Source organism: Doryrhamphus excisus, linkage group LG12 (assembly GCF_037039965.1).
Source record: "Doryrhamphus excisus strain RoL-2023G ecotype Guam linkage group LG12, RoL_Dexc_Guam_v1.1, whole genome shotgun sequence".
Lineage (NCBI taxonomy): Eukaryota > Metazoa > Chordata > Actinopteri > Syngnathiformes > Syngnathidae > Doryrhamphus > Doryrhamphus excisus.
Window position 1 is genome coordinate 12,982,327 of NC_136368.1, and position 22,119 is coordinate 13,004,445.

The 22,119-nt window shown below is 47.5% G+C and overlaps 1 protein-coding gene across 1 annotated transcript in view; it reads left to right on the plus strand.

Annotated features, from left to right (window-relative positions):
- ttn.2 (titin, tandem duplicate 2) overlaps positions 1-22,119 on the plus strand; it is a 182,173-nt gene that overhangs the window by 158,405 nt on the left and 1,649 nt on the right. Inside the window, exons 229-256 of the mRNA XM_078795414.1 lie at positions 123-1,889; positions 1,973-2,266; positions 2,352-2,639; positions 2,733-3,032; positions 3,733-4,067; positions 4,199-5,930; positions 6,021-6,323; positions 6,406-6,717; positions 6,841-7,131; positions 7,240-7,539; positions 8,437-8,578; positions 8,653-8,816; positions 8,904-9,206; positions 9,293-9,574; positions 9,656-10,249; positions 10,357-10,647; positions 10,734-11,033; positions 11,171-11,473; positions 11,607-11,909; positions 11,989-12,257; positions 13,081-13,396; positions 13,492-13,797; positions 13,900-14,199; positions 14,282-14,857; positions 14,968-15,273; positions 15,376-15,758; positions 15,836-16,046; positions 16,138-22,077. Coding sequence (XP_078651540.1) covers positions 123-1,889; positions 1,973-2,266; positions 2,352-2,639; positions 2,733-3,032; positions 3,733-4,067; positions 4,199-5,930; positions 6,021-6,323; positions 6,406-6,717; positions 6,841-7,131; positions 7,240-7,539; positions 8,437-8,578; positions 8,653-8,816; positions 8,904-9,206; positions 9,293-9,574; positions 9,656-10,249; positions 10,357-10,647; positions 10,734-11,033; positions 11,171-11,473; positions 11,607-11,909; positions 11,989-12,257; positions 13,081-13,396; positions 13,492-13,797; positions 13,900-14,199; positions 14,282-14,857; positions 14,968-15,273; positions 15,376-15,758; positions 15,836-16,046; positions 16,138-22,077 — 17,211 coding nt within the window. The remainder of the gene's footprint in view (positions 1-122; positions 1,890-1,972; positions 2,267-2,351; positions 2,640-2,732; positions 3,033-3,732; positions 4,068-4,198; positions 5,931-6,020; positions 6,324-6,405; positions 6,718-6,840; positions 7,132-7,239; positions 7,540-8,436; positions 8,579-8,652; positions 8,817-8,903; positions 9,207-9,292; positions 9,575-9,655; positions 10,250-10,356; positions 10,648-10,733; positions 11,034-11,170; positions 11,474-11,606; positions 11,910-11,988; positions 12,258-13,080; positions 13,397-13,491; positions 13,798-13,899; positions 14,200-14,281; positions 14,858-14,967; positions 15,274-15,375; positions 15,759-15,835; positions 16,047-16,137; positions 22,078-22,119) is intronic.

Sequence of the window (22,119 nt, forward strand, 5' to 3'; positions counted from 1 at the left end):
TTAGTCATCCAAAGTTCTGCATGTGTCTTTGTGTTTATACACTCAACTAAAATATGAACAAATATACACTTGTTTTTGCTCCAATTTTTCTCATAACGCCTCTGTAAACTTTTCTTCAACAGAGGAGGCTGATGTGGATCTAGACATTCCCATGACAACCCAGTATACTGCCAGAGCCGGGCGTGACGTGGAAGTGTTTATTCCCCTGAAAGGACGCCCCACGCCAGGTGTCACCTGGCGGCGTGGTGACCGTAACATGGCTGCTGACAACCGCTATACCATCACCAGCACTGAATCTGCCACCACCCTTCTCATTCCTAAAGTTACCCGCGATGACTGCGGGAAGTACATGCTGGAGATTGAGAACGGTGTGGGAGAACCTAAGATCTTGACCGTGTCCCTGAAGGTTCTGGACAGTCCATCCACATGCCAAAAGTTAATGATTAAGAATGTCACAAGAGGGAAACTGACACTGAGCTGGGAGGCTCCTCTTATTGATGGTGGCTCCCCTGTCACCAAATACATTGTTGAGAAGAAGGCATCTACTATGAAGGCTTACCAGGTGATAACTGATGAGTGTGTCAATACAACCTACAAGGTGTCAGGCCTAGAAGAGGATGTTGCTTACTTCTTCCGTGTGTCTGCTGAAAACGAGTTTGGTGTGGGTGACACTTGTGAGACTTCTGAGCCAGTCAGAGCCACAGAGACCCCAGGAGCTGTTAAAAACCTGGTAATGCTGGACTCCACAAAGACCTCTGTTACTTTGCAGTGGACTAGACCTGACCATGATGGCGGAAGCCACATTACTGAATACATCATTGAAAAGAGACCTGAGGATCGCCTCACCTGGACCCCGGCTACAACTTGCAAGCGCTGTACCTGTGAGGTGACAGGTCTTCAGGAGAATACAGAAATGAACTTCAGAGTGTTTGCCAAGAATGAGAAGGGCAACAGTGACTTCTCACAAATTGGTCCAATCACAGTGATGGATTTCGTTATTCCACCTGAGGCCAACCTCAGTGATTACCCCAATGGAGAGCTGGCTGTTCGTGTTGGTCAGAACATCCACATAGAGCTGCCTTTCAAGGGAAAACCAAGGCCTACAATCAGCTGGCTGAAAGATAATTTGCCTCTGAAGGAAAGTGAGAAGGTCCGCTTCAGGACCACTGACAACAAGACAGCGGTTACAGTCAGAGGAGCCAAAAAGGATCACGCTGGCCAGTACACCTTAGTTCTGGACAACAGAGCTATCAAGAACTACTTTGACATCAATGTGATCATTTTGGGACCCCCATCTGTGCCTATTGGTCCAATCCGTTTTGATGAAATCAAAGCCCAAAGTATTATCATCTCTTGGGATGAGCCCAAGGAGGATGGCGGTGGTGAAATTACCTGCTACAGTGTGGAGAAGCGTGAGACTTCCCAGGCTAACTGGAAGATGGTCTGTTCTAGTGTGGTCAGAACTACCTTCAAGATTCCTAACCTAGTCAAGGGAACCGTATATCAGTTCAGAGTTCGTGCCGAGAACAAATATGGGGTCAGTGAAGCACTTAACTCCACAGAAATTGTTGCCCAGCATCAATACAAACCTCCAGGCGCCCCAGGAAAGCCTGTGGCTTACAACATTACCAGCGACGGTATGACCATCAGGTGGGAAGCTCCAGATTTTGACGGTGGATCCCCCATTCTTGGCTACCACATTGAGAAAAAGGACAGGAACAGTCTCCTGTGGCAGAAGGTGAACTCCACCATTATCTCCAACCGAGAGTACAGGATCATCAGCCTCATGGAAGGGCTTGAGTACTCTTTCAGAGTCTATGCGGAGAATAATGCTGGACTCAGCGCTGTTAGCGAACAGAGCAAACATGCTCTTGCTATTGCTCCTGTCGGTAAGTAGAAATAAAACTAGTTTATTAATATATTCGATTGTCCGATCAATATTTCAACCAGCATTTTGGTGTATTATCTTTAGATCCACCTGGCACACCAGTCTGCATTGATGTGACTAGAGACTCTGTCACACTGACGTGGGACATTCCCAAGAGGGATGGCGGTAGCAAGATTGTGGCTTACAGCGTGGAGCGGCGCCAAGGCAGAGGGAAGTGGCTGCGGTGCAACTTCACAGACATCAGTGAGACTCAGTTTACTGTGACCGGACTCTCAGCTGGAGACAGATTTGAATTTAGAGTGATTGCCCGGAATGCTGTGGGCACTGTCAGTCCACCTTCCAACTCCTCCGGATACATCATGACAAAGGATGAGAGCAGTAAGTGTTTCATAATTGAAAAGAAATCCAAAGTTCATCAAAAACTCAGATTACATGTCCTCATGAGTTATTTATGAATTTCTAGTTTCTCCTGAGATCGAGTGGTCCCCAGACCAGGTGCTGACGCTGCGAGCCGGAGAGAATGTAAAGCTCGGCTGTAATATCACTGGTCGTCCAGTACCCCATGTTGCCTGGTACAAGGATGGAAAAGAGATCGACAAGAGGACCATGATGGACATTGAGATTACAACTGGCATCGGCACAAGCAGTCTGTTTATCCGTGACGCAAACAGGAACCACCGCGGTATCTACACTGTGGAGGCCAAGAACAGCTCTGGAGCCAAGAAAGCTGATGTCAATGTCAGAGTTCAAGGTAACCAAATCCTCATGGTGATGCTCCTCTTAATGGTCATGTTTTTAATTGTCAATTTTTTAAACTGTCTCATTTATTATTTTGTGTTTCCAGATACCCCTGGGCCTGTTGAAGGTCCAATCCGTTTCACCGGAATCACAGCTGAAAAGTGCACAGTATGGTGGAACCCTCCAGAGAATGATGGTTGTGCCGCTATTACACACTACGTCGTTGAGAAGAGGGAGACATCTAGAATTTCCTGGGCCATGGTCACTTCCAAGTGCGAAGCCTGCTCATTCAATGCCACCAACCTCATCAAGGGCAACGAGTACCAGTTCAGAATCTCTGCTGTCAACAAGTTTGGTGTTGGCAAATCCCTCGACTCTGTTCCCATCATTGCACAGATGCAGTACAGTAAGTATATGACAACTGGAGATTGGCGAATGATTGTAAACGCCATTTCCCGCCATTATACAGTGGAACCCGTTTATGTCAATGCCCCTTCAGACTGGCTGACTGAAATCAACATAACCGAAATCGAAAATAGTCATAACTTACTTGTGACAGAGACATAAGGAGAGCATGTATTATAGGGCATGATACTGGGCCTGATACCAGACAAACCATGTGATGATCTTATTATCACATACTATTTAATCATGAGCTTATTATCACGTACTATTTAATCAAAAGACCATTTTGTTTCCAGAAAACTTTCAGTTTATTACATGTATTATATCTAAACAGTGTAAACAGAATAATTGCAAAAATATTTCAACAATAATATTTTATCAACAGTCTTATCTTATCAATGTCTGACAATTAAAGTTCCATTAATCAAGTTTGGGTAGCAAAACAAACGCTGTGTGTTCATGCTCGTGCGCTGTTCTCTGATTGGTTGTTTCACGGGCACGATACCAGAGCAGCGCGCTCTGAGTGGACAGCTACGGGGGCTGATACTGGACATGGTTAAACTCTATATTTTATCAGTATCAGAGCCCTGGGCTTTGACACAGTATCATTTCGGCCTTTTCCCGTATCATTCATGGGCGGTTTCTAGGGTACAAGGCCAATTAGTACAGGGCCTAATTATGGTTTCTCATACTCTACCCAGCTGTGCCCGAGGCCCCTGGTACCCCAGATGCTACACATGTGACTGGTGACAGTATCACCCTGTGCTGGACCAGACCAAAGTCAGATGGTGGGAATGAGATCAAGCACTACATTTTGGAGAGGCGTGAGAAAAAGAGTCTGCACTGGGTCAAGGTGTCTGCAAAGAGGCCTATTGCAGAGCTCAGGCACAGAGTCACCCATCTCACTGAGGGCAATGAATATGAGTTCCGTGTCATGGCTGAGAACGGTGCCGGTGTCGGACCTGCAAGTGGCACCTCCAGGCTCTTCAAATGCAAAGAACCAACCAGTACTCCCAGTGCTCCCACGGTCATCAAGGTAGGTTGGCTTGAACACCACAGAATCATGAAAATCATGAAGGAATAATGAAGTAATGTTTATCAAATAGAGCAGAAACAGAACCATCTTTTTTAATTATTTTTGTAATCTGTCTTTTTTCTGTCAATCAGGTGATTGATTCCACCAAATCCTCTGTCACCTTGGAATGGACCAAGCCGGTCTTTGATGGTGGACTGCCAATTATCGGCTATAATATTGACATGTGCAAGGCCAGTCTTGAAGAGTGGCATCGGTTAAATAGTCAGATTTGCATCCACACCCGCTACACCGCTAAGGGCCTGGTTCCGGGCGAGCTCTACAAGTTTAGGGTCAGTGCCGTGAACGGGTCTGGGGAAGGTGAATCCTCAGTGATGCCCAATGCAGTGCAGGCTTTGGACAGGCTAACATCTCCTGAGATTGACATTGATGCCAACTTCAAGCAGACACACACAGTGAAAAATGGCGGCACTGTCTCCCTTCATGTTGCCTTCCGCGGCAAACCATCACCTCTCGCCACCTGGTCCAGAGTAGATAGTGAACTGCCGGTGATGGCTGATGTCAACACGACAGATTCCTACTCAACTCTGACCATCGAGGGCTGCACACGGTATGAGGCCGGCAAATACACACTCTCCTTGGAAAACAACAGCGGGCGTAGGTCCATTACATTCACTGTCAAGGTGCTGGACACACCCGGACCTCCGGGAATCATCAGTTTCAAGGATGTCACACGTGGAGCATTAACCATGATGTGGGATGCTCCCAACAATGATGGTGGATCCAGAATTCACCATTATGTTGTGGACAAGCGTGAAGCCAGCCGCCTGGCCTGGCAGGAAGTCAGCACCAAGTGCTCTCGCCAGATGATCAGGGTAACTGGTCTAGATATTGGTGTGCCATATCTGTTCAGAGTGATTGCTGTTAACCAGTATGGCCAGGGGGAGCCTCATGAGATTACAGAACCCATCGTTGCCACAGAGGAACCGGCCCCACCTAAAAGACTAGACGTGGTGGACACCACCAATTCCACAGCTTCGCTGGTGTGGCTTAAACCTGAGCATGATGGAGGCAGCCGCATCAGAGGCTACATAGTTGAGTTCAGAGCCATGTTCACAGACCACTGGGTCGTTGCCGGAGAGACCAAGTCCTTAAAAATGCTAGTGGAGGGTCTGACTGAGAACACAGAGTATGACTTCAGAGTCAAAGCCAAAAATGACACTGGAATTAGCGAGCCTCAGAGCACCTTCAGCTCTGTGGTCATCAAGGAGCCTCGCATTGAACCCACAGCTGACCTCAGCAGCATCACCAACCAGCTCATAACCTGTAAGACCTCCAACACCTTCACCATTGACATCCCCATTAGTGGCAGACCAGCACCCAAAGTCACCTGGAAGCTGGAAGAAATGAAACTCAAGGAGACAGACCGACTTTCCATAAAAACCACAATGGAGAGAACCATTCTGGTGGTGAAAGACAGCAAAAGAAGCGACAGTGGCAAGTACTACTTAACCCTGGAGAATGCCGCAGGAGTCAAAACCTTCACGGTGACCGTGTTGGTTGTTGGGAGACCAAGCCCTCCGACAGGCCCTGTGGAGATTTCTGGTGTGTCCTCTGAGAATTGCACATTGTCCTGGTCTGAGCCATCTGATGACGGCGGCACTGAAATCAGCAATTATATTGTTGAAAAACGTGAGTCTGGCTCAGCTTCTTGGCAAGTGGTCAATTCCAGTGTCAAGAGAACTACCATCAAAGTCACTCATCTTACCAAGTATATGGAGTACACATTCAGGGTGTGTGCTGAGAATAAATTTGGAGTCAGCAAGTCCATCGAGAGCGCTCCTGTGGTCATTGAACATCCTTTTGGTATGTTAATATCCCATGTGAACATCCTAAATGTATGATGTCAAATGAAACAGTATTCCCTGAATGAATCCCTTTTATCAACTTCTACAGTTCCTCCAAGTCCTCCAACCCGTCCAGATGTGGTGTCAGTGTCTGCCGGTGCCATCGGCATAAAATGGGACGTGCCCTATGCCGATGGTGGCAGCAAGGTGACAGGTTACTGGATTGAAAAGAAAGAGAGGAACACAATTCTGTGGGTGAGGGAGAACAAGCTGCCATGTCTGGAGTGTCACTACAAAGTGTCCAACCTGATTGAGGGTCTGGAGTACCAGTTTAGAGTCTATGCCATGAACTTAGCTGGACTTAGCAAGGCCAGCGAAGCCTCCAGACCTGTGGTGGCACTCAACCCTGTTGGTGAGTGGAAGCGCCCATGACATCAAGATTCTAAATAATCTGTCACAGTTTCATTTAAACCGTTTCACCCTCCACTCCCCAGACCCTCCTGGAAACCCTCAAGTGACAGACATCACTCGCAGCTCTGTGTCTTTGTGCTGGACCGTGCCCATCAATGACGGTGGCAGCAAGATAGTCGGCTACGTGGTGGAGAGAAAAGTTTACAGCACAGATGAGTGGGATGACAACCGCTGGCTCAAGTGCAACTACACAACCATCACAGAGAACTACTTCACAGTCACTAACCTAGGAGAGGGAGAAACCTTTGAGTACCGCATCATTGCCAAGAATGCTGCGGGAGTGCAGAGTGTGCCCTCTGTATCCACGGGACCAGTTACATGCAAGGACGAATATTGTAAGTTCTAAAAGTGACTCGGAATGCTTTTGTGAATTTTCTTGCAAGCGGTGTCTGTGTTTCAGTTTTTTCTTAACACTGAATTTATTCAAGTAAAATGGAATTGTCTCTCTCCTACATCAGCTCCTCCTAAAGCAGAGTTGGACAGTAAATTGGTGGGTGAGACTGTGGTTGTCAACGCCGGCTCTGACCTCGTCCTGGATGGTGTTATTGGTGGAAAACCAGAACCCACTGTTTACTGGTCAAAGGGTGACAAGATTCTGGAACTGGGAGAAAAATACTCACTGACCTACACAAGCACTAGAGCAATGGCTGTCATCAAGAACTGTGACAGGTTTGACACTGGCAGATACATCCTCACCGTCAAGAATGCCAACGGAATCAAGACTGCTACTGTGACCGTTAAAGTCCTGGGTCAGTCACTGAAATTTCACTTTTCACTTTAATAAAGGTTCTTTATACGTAATATTAATATTTATGCAAGTGTACAGTCTGATCTAACCAACCTTTATTACTTATCAGACACTCCCGGGCCTCCAGCTGATAAAATCGTGATAAGCAGAGTTACGGAGGAGAAGTGCACAGTTTCATGGAAAATCCCGCTGGAGGACGGTGGTGACACGGTCAGCCATTACATCGTGGAGCGCCGTGAGACCAGTCGCCTCAACTGGGTCCTAATGGAGACTGAGTGCAAGAGCTTGTCATGTGTCAGCTCCAGGCTGATCAAGAACAATGAGTACATCTTCAGAGTTCGTGGAGTCAACAAGTTTGGACCTGGTGTTCCACTGGAATCTGAGCCTGTCATTGCTCGGAATGCTTACAGTAAGATTTCTGTTTTTTAAACCTAGAAAGAGTTATGTGTTTCGTACAAATAGTTGCAGCAATAGGCTTTCAGATTAACTTTTTGTCAGAATAATCTGTCAAGAAACAGTCCAACAGGGCGGCACGGCGGTCTAGTGGTTAGCGCGCAGACCTCACAGCTAGGAGACCAGGGTTCAATTCCACCCTCGGCCATCTCTGTGTGGAGTTTGCATGTTCTCCCCGTGCATGGGTGGGTTTTCTCCGGGTACTCCGGTTTCCTCCCACATTCCAAAAACATGCTAGGTTAATTGGCGACTCCAAATTGTCCATAGGTATGAATGTGAGTGTGAATGGTTGTTTGTCTATATGTGCCCTGTGGTTGGCTGGCCGGCCACCAGTCCAGGGTGTACCCCGCCTCTCGCCCGAAGACAGCTGGGATAGGCTCCAGCACCCTATAGCGCTTTTTATAAACACTGTTTCCAAAGTGCTGCACAAAATAGTGAAAACAATAACTAAAAATCAAAAATGTATGCAGTAAAACTGAGCATTGAATGTTCTCCCCGTGCATGTGTGGGTTTTCTCCAGGTACTCCGGTTTCCTCCCACATTCCAAAAACATGCTAGGTTAATTGGTGACTCCAAATTGTCCATAGGTATGAATGTGAGTGTGAATGGTTGTTTGTCTATATGTGCCCTGTGATTGGCTGGCGACCAGTCCAGGGTGTACCCCGCCTCTCGCCCAAAGACAGCTGGGATAGGCTCCAGCACCCCCGTGACCCTCATGAGGAAAAAGCGGTAGAAAATGAATGAATGAATGAAACAGTCCAACAATCCAGTTATCAAAAGTAATGAGTTCTAAAACGGACATTGCTATTTTGTTGCTGTTACTCTGACCCTGACCTCTGACTCTCTACTTCAGCCTTCCCCTCCCAGCCGGGCACACCAGAGGCCACAGCAGTGGGTAAAGAACATATCATCATTGAGTGGCTGAAGCCGGAAAGTGACGGAGGCAGTGAGATCAAAAACTACATCGTAGACAAACGAGAAAAAAGCAGCACGAGGTAGGAGCAACACATTTTTGATGCTGTGACACATGAATATGCTTTGACAACTTGTCTCTCATTTTCCAAATCAGGTGGACACGAGTCAATAAGACTTACACCATTTACGATACACGTTTAAAGATCACTGGTCTACTGGAAGGAAGTGAGTACCAGTTCAGAGTGACGGCCATCAATGCAGCAGGAGACAGCCAGCCCAGCGATGCCTCGTCATACATTCTCTGCAAAGACCCAACATGTAAGATATTTTCATGTTTGATTGTTGACCCACACAATCAATTATTGGACTATTGAGACCATAACTTTTTCTTCTCTTCACCTGTAGACACCCCAGCACCTCCATCAATGCCTCGCATCACAGACACAACCAAGCACAGTATCAGCATGACCTGGACCAGGCCCATGTATGACGGTGGCTCAGATGTCACAGGTTATGTGGTTGAAATCCTGGAGGAAGGTTCTGAGCAGTGGTACCGTGCCACCACAAAGGCTCTCAAGACTAATGAGTATGTGGCCGCTGGTCTGGCTGCAAACAAAAAATACAGATTCAGGGTGGCAGCTGTCAACAACAACGGCACCGGTGAATTCAGTGAACCCAGCGCTGAGACCGAGCCACTAGAGAAAATTGGTGAGTTTTGACTGAGCAGCACATCGGAGAATACACTTTATTTTAAAAATGGCCATTGCAATGCAATCTGACTTTTCTCCTCTCAGAAATTCCTGACCTGGAACTAGCTGATGACCTGAAGAAGACAGTTTGTCTTCGTGCTGGAGGAACCTTGCGATTGTTTGTGACTGTTAGCGGTCGCCCAACGCCAGTGGTGGCATGGAGAAAGACAGGGGTGGAGCTACAGAGCCGAGGCTACATTGAGACAACAGATAGCTACACCATGCTCATTGTGGAGAAGGTTGACCGGTATGACTCTGGAAAATATGTTGTGGAGGCTGAGAATCCATCGGGCAAGAAGACTGCCACAATCCTGGTCAAAATCTATGGTGGGTTGGCGTCCGATTGAGTGCAATAATTGAAGTCGAAAATTGCAGTCTGATTTTGTTTTTTCTACTCATTCCCTGCAGACACTCCTGGTCCTCCAGGTTCTGTGAAAGTGAAGGACTATACCAAGGAATCGGTTGTCATCATGTGGGACGTCCCAAGCATTGATGGTGGCGCCCACGTCAGCAACTACATTGTAGAGAAGCGTGAAGCTAACATGAAGTCTTACAAGACTGTCACCACAGAGTGTAGAAAGACTCTGTTTAGGATTACTGGCCTGGAAGAGGGCATGCACTACTTCTTCAGAGTCCTGCCAGAGAACATCTATGGCATTGGCGAGCCCTGCGAAACATCTGATCCTGTCCTGGTGTGTGAAGTACCTTCAGTACCTCTGAGCCTCCAGATCATTGATGTCACAAAGTCCTCTGTTACTCTGCACTGGGAAAAACCACTGCATGATGGTGGCAGCAGACTGACGGGCTTTGTTATCGAGGCCTGCCAAGTTCCTTCAGACAGGTGGAGCACTGTGGCAACTGTCAAAGCCTCTGTTTCACAGCACACCATTCAGTCACTAACAGAGAATGACCAGTACTTGTTCAGGATCCGAGCCAGTAACAGTAGAGGAACCAGTGAGCCTATGGACATGGTCACACCTGTCACCATCCAGGAAATCAAGGGTAAGAGACCGCAAAGAGACTAAAAAGTTCAGCAGGCTTGACATGAATTCCCACATTTATTTATTATTGTACCTGACACATGCATGTCACCTCTGTTTTGTCACCAGTGATGCCAAAGATAGACATAACCGGCATTCCTCAAAAGATTGTCCATGTAACCCGTGGTAAACCCATTGACCTCAACTTGCCCATTAAGGCAAAACCACAGCCAGTCTGCTCGTGGTTCTTTGGTGGTGTAAAGCTGAAGGACACCTTGGATCGTATCAAAATCGAAAGCAATGGCAAATACACCCATCTCGTTATCCGCGAGACCACCATTGATGACACAGGAGACTATATGTTGGAGGTGAAGAATTCCCTTGGTGTCGCAAGTGAAGTCATCAAGGTCATCATCCTTGGTAAGTAGACACGGTACTGAATCACAAAATGTCCCATTTAACAATTGCAGTGTGATCTGGACCATTTTCTTCTCGTGTTTGTCCAGACAAACCCGGCATACCAGTTGGTCCTATGAAGATCGTTGAGGTTGACGGTGTGTCAGTGACTGTTAGCTGGGAACCTCCAGAGAAGGATGGCGGTGCAAATGTCAGCGGCTATGTGGTGGAGCAGCGTGATGCCCATCGGCCCGGCTGGATTACCATCTCAGAATCAGTGACAAGACCTTGCTTCAAGTTCACTAGACTCTCTGAGGGAACCGAGTATGTGTTCCGCGTCGCTGCCATGAACCGCTTTGGTGTTGGTGGCTTCCTGCAGTCGGAAGTGGTGGAATGCAAGAGCACCAAGAGTGAGTTTATGCCGGTTCCTGTTTCAGTACTCTTTGTGAGATTGACAACACTTCTTGCACCTGAGCAATGTTAGATTAATCCACAATTGTCTGTATGAGACTTGACTGCTAATCCATTTCATGGTTTACATATGCAGCCATCCCTGGACCGCCAAGCAGACCAGAGGTGCTTGATGTTACTCATGAGGGCATGACCCTGACCTGGCATCCGCCGGAGGACAACGGTGGCTCGACTATAGCTGGCTATATCGTTGAGCGCAAGGAACCCCGTTCTGATAGATGGTTGAGGATCAATAAGAACCCTGTAACTATGACTAGATACCGTTCATCTGGTCTGATTGAAGGCCTAGAGTATGAGCACCGCGTCACTGCAATTAATTCCAGAGGAACAGGCAAACCCAGCGAGAGCTCTCCCATCACTGTTGCCATGGACCCCATAGGTACATTCTTGTTTAAGTACATTATTTTATGTGCAAATGTAACATTAATTAACTTATACCAACACTTAAAACTCATCCCATCTTGACAAGCCCCTTAGGATCAATCTGACACTATTTTCCATTGTTCCAAAAGAACCACCAGGTCCTCCAATTCAGCCAAGAGTCACAGACACCACCAGAACTTCTGTGTCTCTGGCCTGGTTGCCTCCTGAGGAGGAAGGTGGCTCTATTGTCACTGGCTACCTGATTGAGATGCAGAAAGTGGATCAGGTGGAGTGGACCCTGTGCAATACAACACCTACCAAGATGTGTGAGTACACCCTGACACACATGCCCCAAGGTGCCGAGTACAAGTTCCGAGTCATCGCCTGTAATGCTGGTGGCACTGGAGAAGCTGCAGAGATTCCTGGAGTGGTTAAAGTCCAGGAGATGCTCAGTAAGATAACTATATTTTGTCATATTTAGGCAGAAATACAGAAATACAGTGATCTTTCTAACCAAAATGTCGTCCTTAGATTACCCTGAATATGAGCTTGATGCTAAATATGAAGAGGGCTATGTTGTGCGGCAAGGAGGAGTCGTCTGCCTGTCTGTGCCCATCAAGGGTAAACCCATTCCTACCTGCAAATGGACCAAGGATGGCCGAGATATCTCCCACCGGGCTATGATTGCCACCCATGATGACATAACAGAGCTCGTCATCAAGGAGGCACACAAGGACGACACGGGTACCTATGACCTGGTATTGGAAAACAAATGTGGCAGAAAAGCGGTGTACATCAAGGTAAGCTGTTTGTCTGACATTGTTCGTCAAGTAAAATCCTACTTGTATACAAAATATCATGACAACGTGGATATCAAGAAACAATACAAGCAGTTGATGTTTGCTAAATACAAGGATGAAGAGTCTTGAACCAGTCATGATGTGCTATACATATCACTATATTGACACTTACTATGGTACCCATGATGTCATTGTATGGTCATATCACCTCGTACTTCGGTATGTGACCAAAATAAAATTAAATAAAATTAAAAAATGAAAAATAAATAAAAAACTATATTAGGAATGCAGGAAGTGAACAAATGTAACAGTTTAACTGATTGTAAAAGTACCAGATGGAGGGGTAGGATTTAATAAGCTTTGCTTCTTCCTAGCGGCACGGCGGTCTAGTGGTTAGCGCAGACCTCACAGCTAGGAGACCAGGGTTCAATTCCCACCCTCGGCCATCTCTGTGTGGAGTTTGCATGTTCTCCCGAGCATGCGTGGGTTTTCTCCCACATTCCAAAAACATGCTAGGTTAATTGGCCACTCCAAATTGTCCATAGGTATGAATGTGAGTGTGAATGGTTGTTTGTCTATGTGTGCCCTGTGATTGGCTGGCGACCAGTCCAGGGTGTACCCCGCCTCTCACCCGAAGACAGCTGGGATAGGCTCCAGCACCCCCCGCGACCCTCGTGAGGAAAAAGTGGTAGAAAATGAATGAATGCTTCTTCCTACTCCTTTTGGACATGTGGAACTGTGAACTGATTATGTGATGCATTCAATTGTAATCTGATTCATGTTCAAATGAAATAAAACCATTACCATATCTGTATGTCTTTAGGTGAAGGTAATCGGGCGTCCTGACGCTCCAGAGGGACCTCTGGAGTTTGATGACATTCAGGCCAGATCAGTTCGAGTCAGCTGGAGGTCCCCGTCAGACGATGGTGGCTCAGACCTTCTGGGATACATCGTAGAGAGGCGAGAAGTCCCCAAGGCTGCTTGGTACACAGTGGATGCTCGGGTCACAGAAAACTCCCTGACCGTGAAAGGCCTTAAAGAAAATGTGCAGTACCACTTCAGGGTCTCAGCTGAGAACCAGTTTGGTGTGAGCCGGGCTCTAAAATCTGAGGAGTCTGTCACACCAAAGACACCACTATGTGAGTACTGATGGTTTCTACAGTGTATAAATATGTCTGTCAGCACAGGCCATTCTAACAGTATATCCCCCTGTGTTGATGGTATTCATCTACAGGCCCACCGGAACCTCCTAGCAATCCTCCAGAGATCATGGAAGTTGCTAAGTCCTCTGTGTCTCTGTCTTGGGCGCGTCCCCGGGACGATGGTGGCTCTCGTGTCACGGGATACTTTGTTGAGAGGAGGGAGGTTTCGACGGAGAAGTGGGTTCGCCACAACAAGACTCACATCACCACCACCATGTACAACGTCACTGGCCTTATCCCCGATGCCGAGTACATGTTCAGAGTTGTGGCTCAGAATGACGTCGGACATAGTGAACCAGGGCCTACATCCGAGTCAGTGGTCTGTAAAGATCCATTTGGTGAGTCATTTCCACATGATGGTGCAATCAAATAAATCATCATTACTTTGTGTTGATGAGGTAATTGATGACTTGTTAATCATCGCCTGTGGGATTTCTCAGACACACCCAGCCAACCAGGAGAGATTGACATTATATCCGTCACCAAAGACTGCATAACCATCCACTGGTTGCGTCCTGATTTTGATGGGGGCAAGGAGATCCTGGGTTACTGGATTGAGTTCAGGCAAGCTGGAGAAAGTGCCTGGAAGAAGTGCAATAAAGAGCGCTCCAAAGACCGTCAGTTCACCATGGGTGGCCTGATGGAGGCCACAGAGTACGAGTTCAGAATCTTTGCAGAAAATGAAACTGGATTCAGTAGGCCTCGTCGCACCCCCATGGGCATCAAGACTAAGTTGAGCGGTGAGTGTGTTTCTCATTTTACCACTCAACAACAAATCTGTCTCCTGTACTCACTGGAATATTTTTTTTTGATGATTTGCAGTTGGTGAGGCTCCAGCTTTGAAGGAAGACATCCAGGATGTAACAACCAAGCTTGGAGAGTCCGGCACCCTGTCCTGCTGCATCATTGGCAGACCTCTGCCTGAGATCAAGTGGTATCGCTATGGCAAGGAACTGATTCAGAGCCGCAAGTACAAGATGAGCTCAGATGGACGCAACCACTCCCTCAGTATCCTGACAGATGAGCAGGAAGACGAGGGTCTGTACACTTGTAGAGCCATCAACGAAGCTGGAGAGATTGAGACCAGTGGCAAACTGCGGCTACAGGCGGCACCTCAGTTGCACCCTGGATTCCCATTGAAAGAGAAGTACTATGCTGGAGCTGGCACCAGCCTCCGCCTCCACGTTGTCTACATTGGACGCCCGATTCCCCAGATTATGTGGTTCTATGGTAAGAAGCCTCTGAACCCATCTGAGAACGTGATTATTGAAAACACAGAGAGCTACACCCACCTGGTGGTGAGGAACGTCCAAAGAAAGACCAACGCTGGCCGTTACAAAGTGCAGCTGAGCAACAAGTTCGGAACAGTCGACACTGTATTACGGGTTGAAATCCAAGGTAATGAATTGATTATTTAAACACGATGGAATGAACGTGATTCTCATTTGTTAGTTTTCAGCAACAGTGAGCATTCACAAACTTAAAACTATCTTTTTGGAATTACCCAGATAAGCCATGCATCCCAGAGGGCCCATTGGTGGTTGAAGGTCTGCTCAAGAGCTCTGTCATTATCAGCTGGAAGGCTCCCAAAGATGACGGTGGCTCCATGATCACCAACTACATTGTGGAGAAACGCATGGCCAAAGAGGGAGAGCTGTGGCACCTTGTGTCATCCTCTGTCTCAGGAACCACATGTCGTGTACCCAACCTCATTGAGAGTGCCGGTTACTACTTCCGGGTTTCTGCTCAGAATCAGTATGGTGTCAGCGAGGCGCTGGAGATCCCATCAGTAGTAATCATCAAGAGTCCATTCGGTGAGTCAGGTTTATGTATGCACAAACAAGGCAGAAGCCTAAATAGAGTATAAAATAATAATCATTTGTATACTTATTCCGGTATTTATATTTGTGTCTCAGAAAAACCTGGCATCCCACAGCAGCCCTTCATTGTCAGTTCCACCAAGGACTCTTGTGTTGTCTGCTGGAAGCCACCGAGCAGTGATGGTGGAGCTAAAATCTCTGGTTACTACCTGGAGAAACGTGAGAAGAAGCAGAACAAGTGGATGTCAGTCACCAGTAAGAAGATCTCGGAGACCAGCTACGAGGTCACAGGCTTGATAGAAGGCTTTGAGTATGAGTTCCGAGTCAAGTGTGAGAATATGGGTGGAGAGAGTGACTGGAGCGACATCTCTGAGCCCGTTATTCCCAAGTCTGACCAGTCTCTGCGAGCTCCGGCATTCAGAGAAGAGATCCGAGACATGACAGTCAAATACCATGCAAATGCAACCTTTGTGACCAAGGTGTTTATCACATCGCCTTTCTTACAGTTAACATCCATGATGACGAATGACATCTAATTTCCTTTGTCCTTGTGAAGGTTGTGGGCTATCCTAAGCCTGTGGTGAAATGGTATAGAAGTGGCAAGGAGATCCAGGCAGATGGAACCAAAATTAAAGCCCAGGAATTCAAAGGGGGTTATTACCAGCTGGTCATCACTGCTGCTGATGAGAGTGATGCCACAGTCTATCAAGTCAGAGCAACCAACTCTGGAGGATCCATCTCCACAACTGCAAACCTGGAAGTGGAAGGTAGACATTCATGTTGCTGATAACTTGTATCGTTTTTCTTTAATAACGATAATTTCAACATAGTGATGCTATTTGGTTTCTGTCATTTAAGTTCCTGCCAAGATTCACCTACCAAAGGAACTCCAAGGAATGGGAGCAGTCCATGCTGTTCGCGGTGATCACATCACCATCAAGATCCCAATCTCTGGCAAACCCGAACCAGCAATTACCTGGCAGAAGGGTCAGGAGATCCTCTCCAACTCTGCTTATCACCAGGTCATCACCACCCGCTCTTTCACTTCCCTGGTCTTCCAGAAGGGAGTGCAGAAGAAGGACACAGGCTACTACAGCATAACCGCAAAGAATAGGTTTGGAATGGACAAACAGACCATCGAGGTGAGTGTGGCTGACATACCTGATGCTCCAAAAGGACTGGTGGTCAGCGACATAGCTCGGGACTCCATTACTCTGACCTGGGAGCCTCCTCCCAATGATGGCGGAAGTGACATCACCAGCTATATTGTGGAGAAATGTCCCACCACAGCTGACAGGTGGATTCGTGCTGGACAGACCACTGACTGCAGCATCACCATCATCAACATATTTGGCAAGACCAAATATCAGTTCCGTGTCATCGCAGAGAACCAGTTTGGCATGAGTTCTCCATCTGCGCCAACAGAACCCATCACCACAAAGGAGGACAAGTCTGTGATTAGGAACTATGACGAGGAAGTGGATGAGACCAGAGAGATTACCAAAGAAGAAGCTCAGTCCTTCAAGGTCAAGTCGCTGTCCTCGAAGTACATAATTTCTGAGGAGCTTGCTCGTTGCCAGTTTGGAGTGGTCCACCGTTGTGTGGAGATTGCTACGAAAAAGACCTTCATGGCCAAGTTCATCAAGGTCAAAGGAACTGACCGTGAGCTGGTTCTGAGAGAAATTGAGGCTTTCAATGTAGCAAGACACAAAAATATTATCTACCTGCATGAATACTTTGAAAGTATGGAAGAGATGGTCTTAATCTTTGAGTTCATTTCTGGAGTTGACATCTTTGAGCGTCTTGGAACCAGCAACTTTGAGCTCACAGAGCAGGAGATTGTCCGCTATTTAAGGCAGGTTTGCTCTGCGCTGATGTTTTTGCACAGTAATAACTTTGGCCACTTTGATATCCGTCCAGACAACATTGTCTACACTACAAGGAAAAGCAACGTCGTAAAGATTATTGAAATGGGCCAGGCTAGGTTGCTGGTACCCGGTGAAAACATCAGAATGCTTTTCTCAGCTCCAGAGTATTGCGCCCCTGAGATTCACCACCATGACTTAGTGACAACAGCCACAGATATGTGGTCTGTGGGCGTGATGGCCTACATTCTACTTAGTGGTCTCAATCCTTTTGCTGCAGAATCCACGACACAAATGATTGAGAAGATCTCCACCTGTGAGTATGTCTTTGATAGTGAAGCATTTAAAGACATCAGCCTGGAGGCTATGGACTTTGTAGACAGACTTCTTGTCAAGGACAGGAAGCTTCGTATGACAGCCCATGAGGCATTGGAACACCCTTGGCTAAAGATGAAGATTGAACATGTCAGCAACAAGGTCATTCGGACATTAAGACACAGAAGGTACTACCAGTCTGTAGTCAAGAGAACGGATACGATTGTCTCATCAGCTCGTGTTGCCTATGGTGGTGCCTTCAGAAGCCAGAGAGGATTGTCCGTGGGTAAAGTGAAGATCGGTACTGAGTACCATGGTCTTCGTGCTGGCCCAGTCATGCATTGCTCTGCTGAGGAAGGTGGCCATGTTAGATTCACCTGTAGCATTGCCAACTTTGATCAAAGCACGCAAGTGATATGGTACTTTGGCAACCGCCAATTACACCCAAGTCCCAAGTATGAGATTACATACAACAGCGGTTTTGCGAGCATGTATGTGAAAGACATTGAGGAGTGTGACGATGGTGTTTATAGATGCAAGGTGCTGAGCGACGATGGCGAAGATAGTGCTTATGCTGAACTCTTTGTCGAGACCGTAAGGTCCATAAGGGAACACTATGTCAGCCGTTCGATCAAGAAAATGAGAAGAAGGGTGGAAAAAACCCTGCTCCTCTACAGGCCACCAGAGTTCACATTGCCGCTGTACAATCGCGCAGCCTACATTGGCGAAGATGTGCGCTTTGGTGTCACCATTACTGTCCACCCCGAGCCTCATGTTACATGGTTAAAGAACGGCGAGAGAATCAAGCCTGGAGATGATGACACCAAGTACACTTTCACAAGTGATAAAGGTCTCTACCAGTTGATGATCCACAACCTTGATACAAGTGATGACGCTGAATACACTGTCATGGCTAACAACAAGTATGGAGAAGATAGCTGCAAGGCCCGCCTCACTGTGACACCACATCCTGTAACAGAGGAAACTATGAGGCCTACATTCAAACGTTTGCTGACTAATGTTGAATGCACAGAAGGAGAGAGCATCCACTTTGATGTCAGAGTGTCTGGAATCCCCACACCTTCTCTGAAATGGGAAAAGGAAGGCCATCCTCTCCAGGTTGGTCCAAAGATAGTTGTCATACAAGAGGATGTGGACCACTATGTCCTGTACATCAGAGAGACGCTACTTGAAGACTCCGGCGTCTACAAAGTGACTGCAACCAACTCTGCTGGCTCTGTGAGTTGCCAGGCAACCCTAAAGATTGACCGCCTCACATATACCAGAAGAGAGTACAAGAGCGAGGAGGAGAGATGCAGACACATCCAGATGCAGATTGAAAAGACCAACAAGATGGCTCAGCAGATTGTCGCCACAGAGGAGCTTGTTCCACTCAACCCGACAGCCCAAGAGGCTTTGAAATTCGCCGCAGACATGTACAAGCCTGCGGTCAGCACCAAAAACGTTGAGGGCGAATTTGACATCACAGTGGTGAAATCAGAGACCAAGAAACTAGAAGAAGAGCGAAGGATGTTCATGCCTTATGAGATCCCCGAGCCTGTGGTTCATGACCCCAGAGCTCTGGATGAAGACAAAGTTATCAAACAATTTGTTCCACTCTCTGACATGAAGTGGTACCGAAAATTGAAAGACCAATATATGATTTATGACAGGACGGAAAGGATTGTGCAAAAACGACAACGGCGAATTCGTTTGTCCAGGTGGGAGCAATTCTACGTAATGCCTCTTCCCAGAATCACAGACCAATACAGACCAAGATGGCGGATTCCAAAAATGACTTTAGATGATCTGGAGGTTGTTAGACCTGCCCGCCGTTCACCGTCTGTCGAGTCGGAGATTTCATTCAGATCTCGGAGAAGATCTTTGGGTGATCTGAGTGATGAGGAGCTGCTCATGCCTGTGGATGATTATCTGTCTACAAGTAGAACTGAGCAAGACAAGATGATGCTGGAAGATGAACTGGAACTCGGCTTCTCTGCCTCCCCTCCATTAAGTCCAGTTCGCGTTGAACGGCGTGCTGTGCAGCGTGAAACAAGGTTGCAGGAGGTCAGGCAGGAAGCTATGGAGGTCACAGAGACAAAGAAAAAACGTACCATATCTCAGTTTATGAGGAGGAGGCGTTCGCTGTCCCCTACATACATTGAGTTGATGCGTCCGGTCTCTGAGCTGATCCGTCCTGTTCGCACACAGCCAGCTGTAGACATAGAAGGTGAGGTCATAGAGAGGCGATCCCCGACACCTGAGAGAACTCGTCCCCGCTCTCCCAGCCCCATCAGATCTGTGGAGAGGTCATCCCGTTCCTCCTCTCGGTTTGAGCGATCTGCACGCTTTGACATCATGTCTCGCTACGAAGCCAGAAAAGCAGCTCTGAAGTCTGAGAGGAAATACCAGGTTGTTAGTCAAACACCATTCAGCTTGGATCACGCTCCCCGTGTGACAGTCAGGATGCGTTCTCACCGTGTGCCAGTCAGCCATGACACCAAATTCACCTTGAATATTCAAGCCAAGCCAGAAGCCGAGGTGAAATGGCTCCACAATGGAACTGAGATTTGTGAAAGCAGTGAAAAATACGTATTTAGCAACATGAGTGGCGTTTTGACCATCGCCATCTTGGACTGCCAAGAAGAGGACAGTGGTACATATCGCTGTGTTTGCTCCAACTCCAGGGGAGAAGCTTCAGACTATGCCACCCTTGAAGTATCAGGCGGTGCCTACACAACCTTCTCCTCCCGTCGCAAGGATGAGGAAGTTCCTAAAGTGTATGTCCCTGAAGTCACTCGAATTGATCACTATCACACCTCCCATTTCAAAACTGGCTATGAATCCCACACCCACCTGGAAGTGGAAGAGAGTAAGACTAAGCTCACTGAGACACGAGAGGTTACCACGAGGGAACGATATGGGACTTCCTCTGAAAGATACTCGTCTGCTGAGCGGTATGAACCATCCATCAAGTATGCCTCTACCGAGTACTTGTCATCTGCCTCCTCCTACTCCTCAGACAAATTTTCTTTGACTGAAAAATATGCCGCGGCGGAAACTAAGTCAAAGTATTCTTCTACTGATAAGGTTACAGTCCAAAAAGTGAAGCCGTCTGTCCCAGCCAGAATCCTCACCAAGCCCCAGTCTCTGACTGTAGAAGAAGGCGAGACAGCCCGATTCTCCTGTGATATTGATGGAGAGCCTGCACCCTCTGTAATCTGGATGCATGAGCGTAGGACCATAGTATCCTCCCACCGTGTTCTTGTCAGTACCACTCAGTACAAGTCCAGTCTGGAGATTTCCTCTGTTACTTCCTCGGATGAGGGCAGTTACACAGTCATTGTAGAGAACTCAGATGGGCGGCAAGAGGCTCAGTTCACTTTGACCATCCGCAGACCAGTTTCCAAAGAGGTCAAGGGCATCAAGTCCCCAGAGAAGTCTTTGTCTGAGACTTCACCTGTTCCGAGTGTCAAGGTGCCAGAACCTAGCATCAAGTCCCCTACTCCCAGTGTGAAGTCACCAGAACCTAGTATGAAGTCCCCTACTCCCAGTGTGAAGTCACCAGAACCTAGCATCAAGTCCCCTACTCCCAGTGTGAAGTCACCAGAACCTAGCATCAAGTCCCCTACTCCCAGTGTGAAGTCACCAGAACCTAGCATCAAGTCCCCTACTCCCAGAGTGAAATCACCAGAACGCGGCATCAAGTCCCCTACTCCCAGTGTGAAGTCACCAGAACCCAGCATCAAGTCCCCTGCTGCCAGTGTGAAGTCACCAGAACCCAGCGTCAAGTCCCCTGAGCCCTTGATTAAATCACCAACGCCCGGTGTGAAGTCACCAGAACCAGGTGTCAAGTCACCAGTTCCGAGTGTGAAGCCAACAGGTCTGAAGTCACCAACTTCTGGAATTAAATCTCCTGAACCAGAGGGAGTTAAATCTCCCAGGGGTATAAAATCTCCTGATCCAGGACCTAAGTCACCACCATTAATGAAATCTGCTGAGAGGATGAAGTCACCTGAAGCTGAGGAAGTAAAGTCAGTGCGAGGAGTCAAATCCCCTGAACCTGCAGGAATTAAAACACCTCGAGGCATCAAGTCCCCAGAACCTGCTGCCATCAAAACATCAAGAGGAATTAAGTCTCCAGAACCATCCGGCATCAAGTCACCAAGGGCTGTGAAGTCACCAGAGCCTGAAGGAGTCAAATCCCCTTCCAGAATGAAATCTCCACCACCCATACTGTCACCTAAGAGGGTCTTGTCACCCCCTACTGTCAAATCTGCAAGCCAGAAGCCACCCAAAGTCATCAGCCAGCTCGCTGCTGAGGCCTTTGAAGACATGGTGAAGATGTCATGTGTGTGTGAGAGTGCCGTCACAGAGGTGTCCTGGTATTTCAACGGAAGGAGGCTTTCGACGAATAATCACTTTGAGATGCAGTACTCTGACGGCTCCTGCACCCTCCTCATACACAACCTGACAGACAGCGACCAGGGAGCATACATATGTGAGATGACATCAGAGGGAGGGGTTTCAAAATCCTCCTTCTCCTTCACTGGTCAGGTGTTCCAATCCATTCGCATGAAGATCTCAGCATACCGGGAGCAGCAAATGACACTTAGAGGTGAGTGACAAGCTTCAAGTCACTTTTTGTCCCTCTGAATGT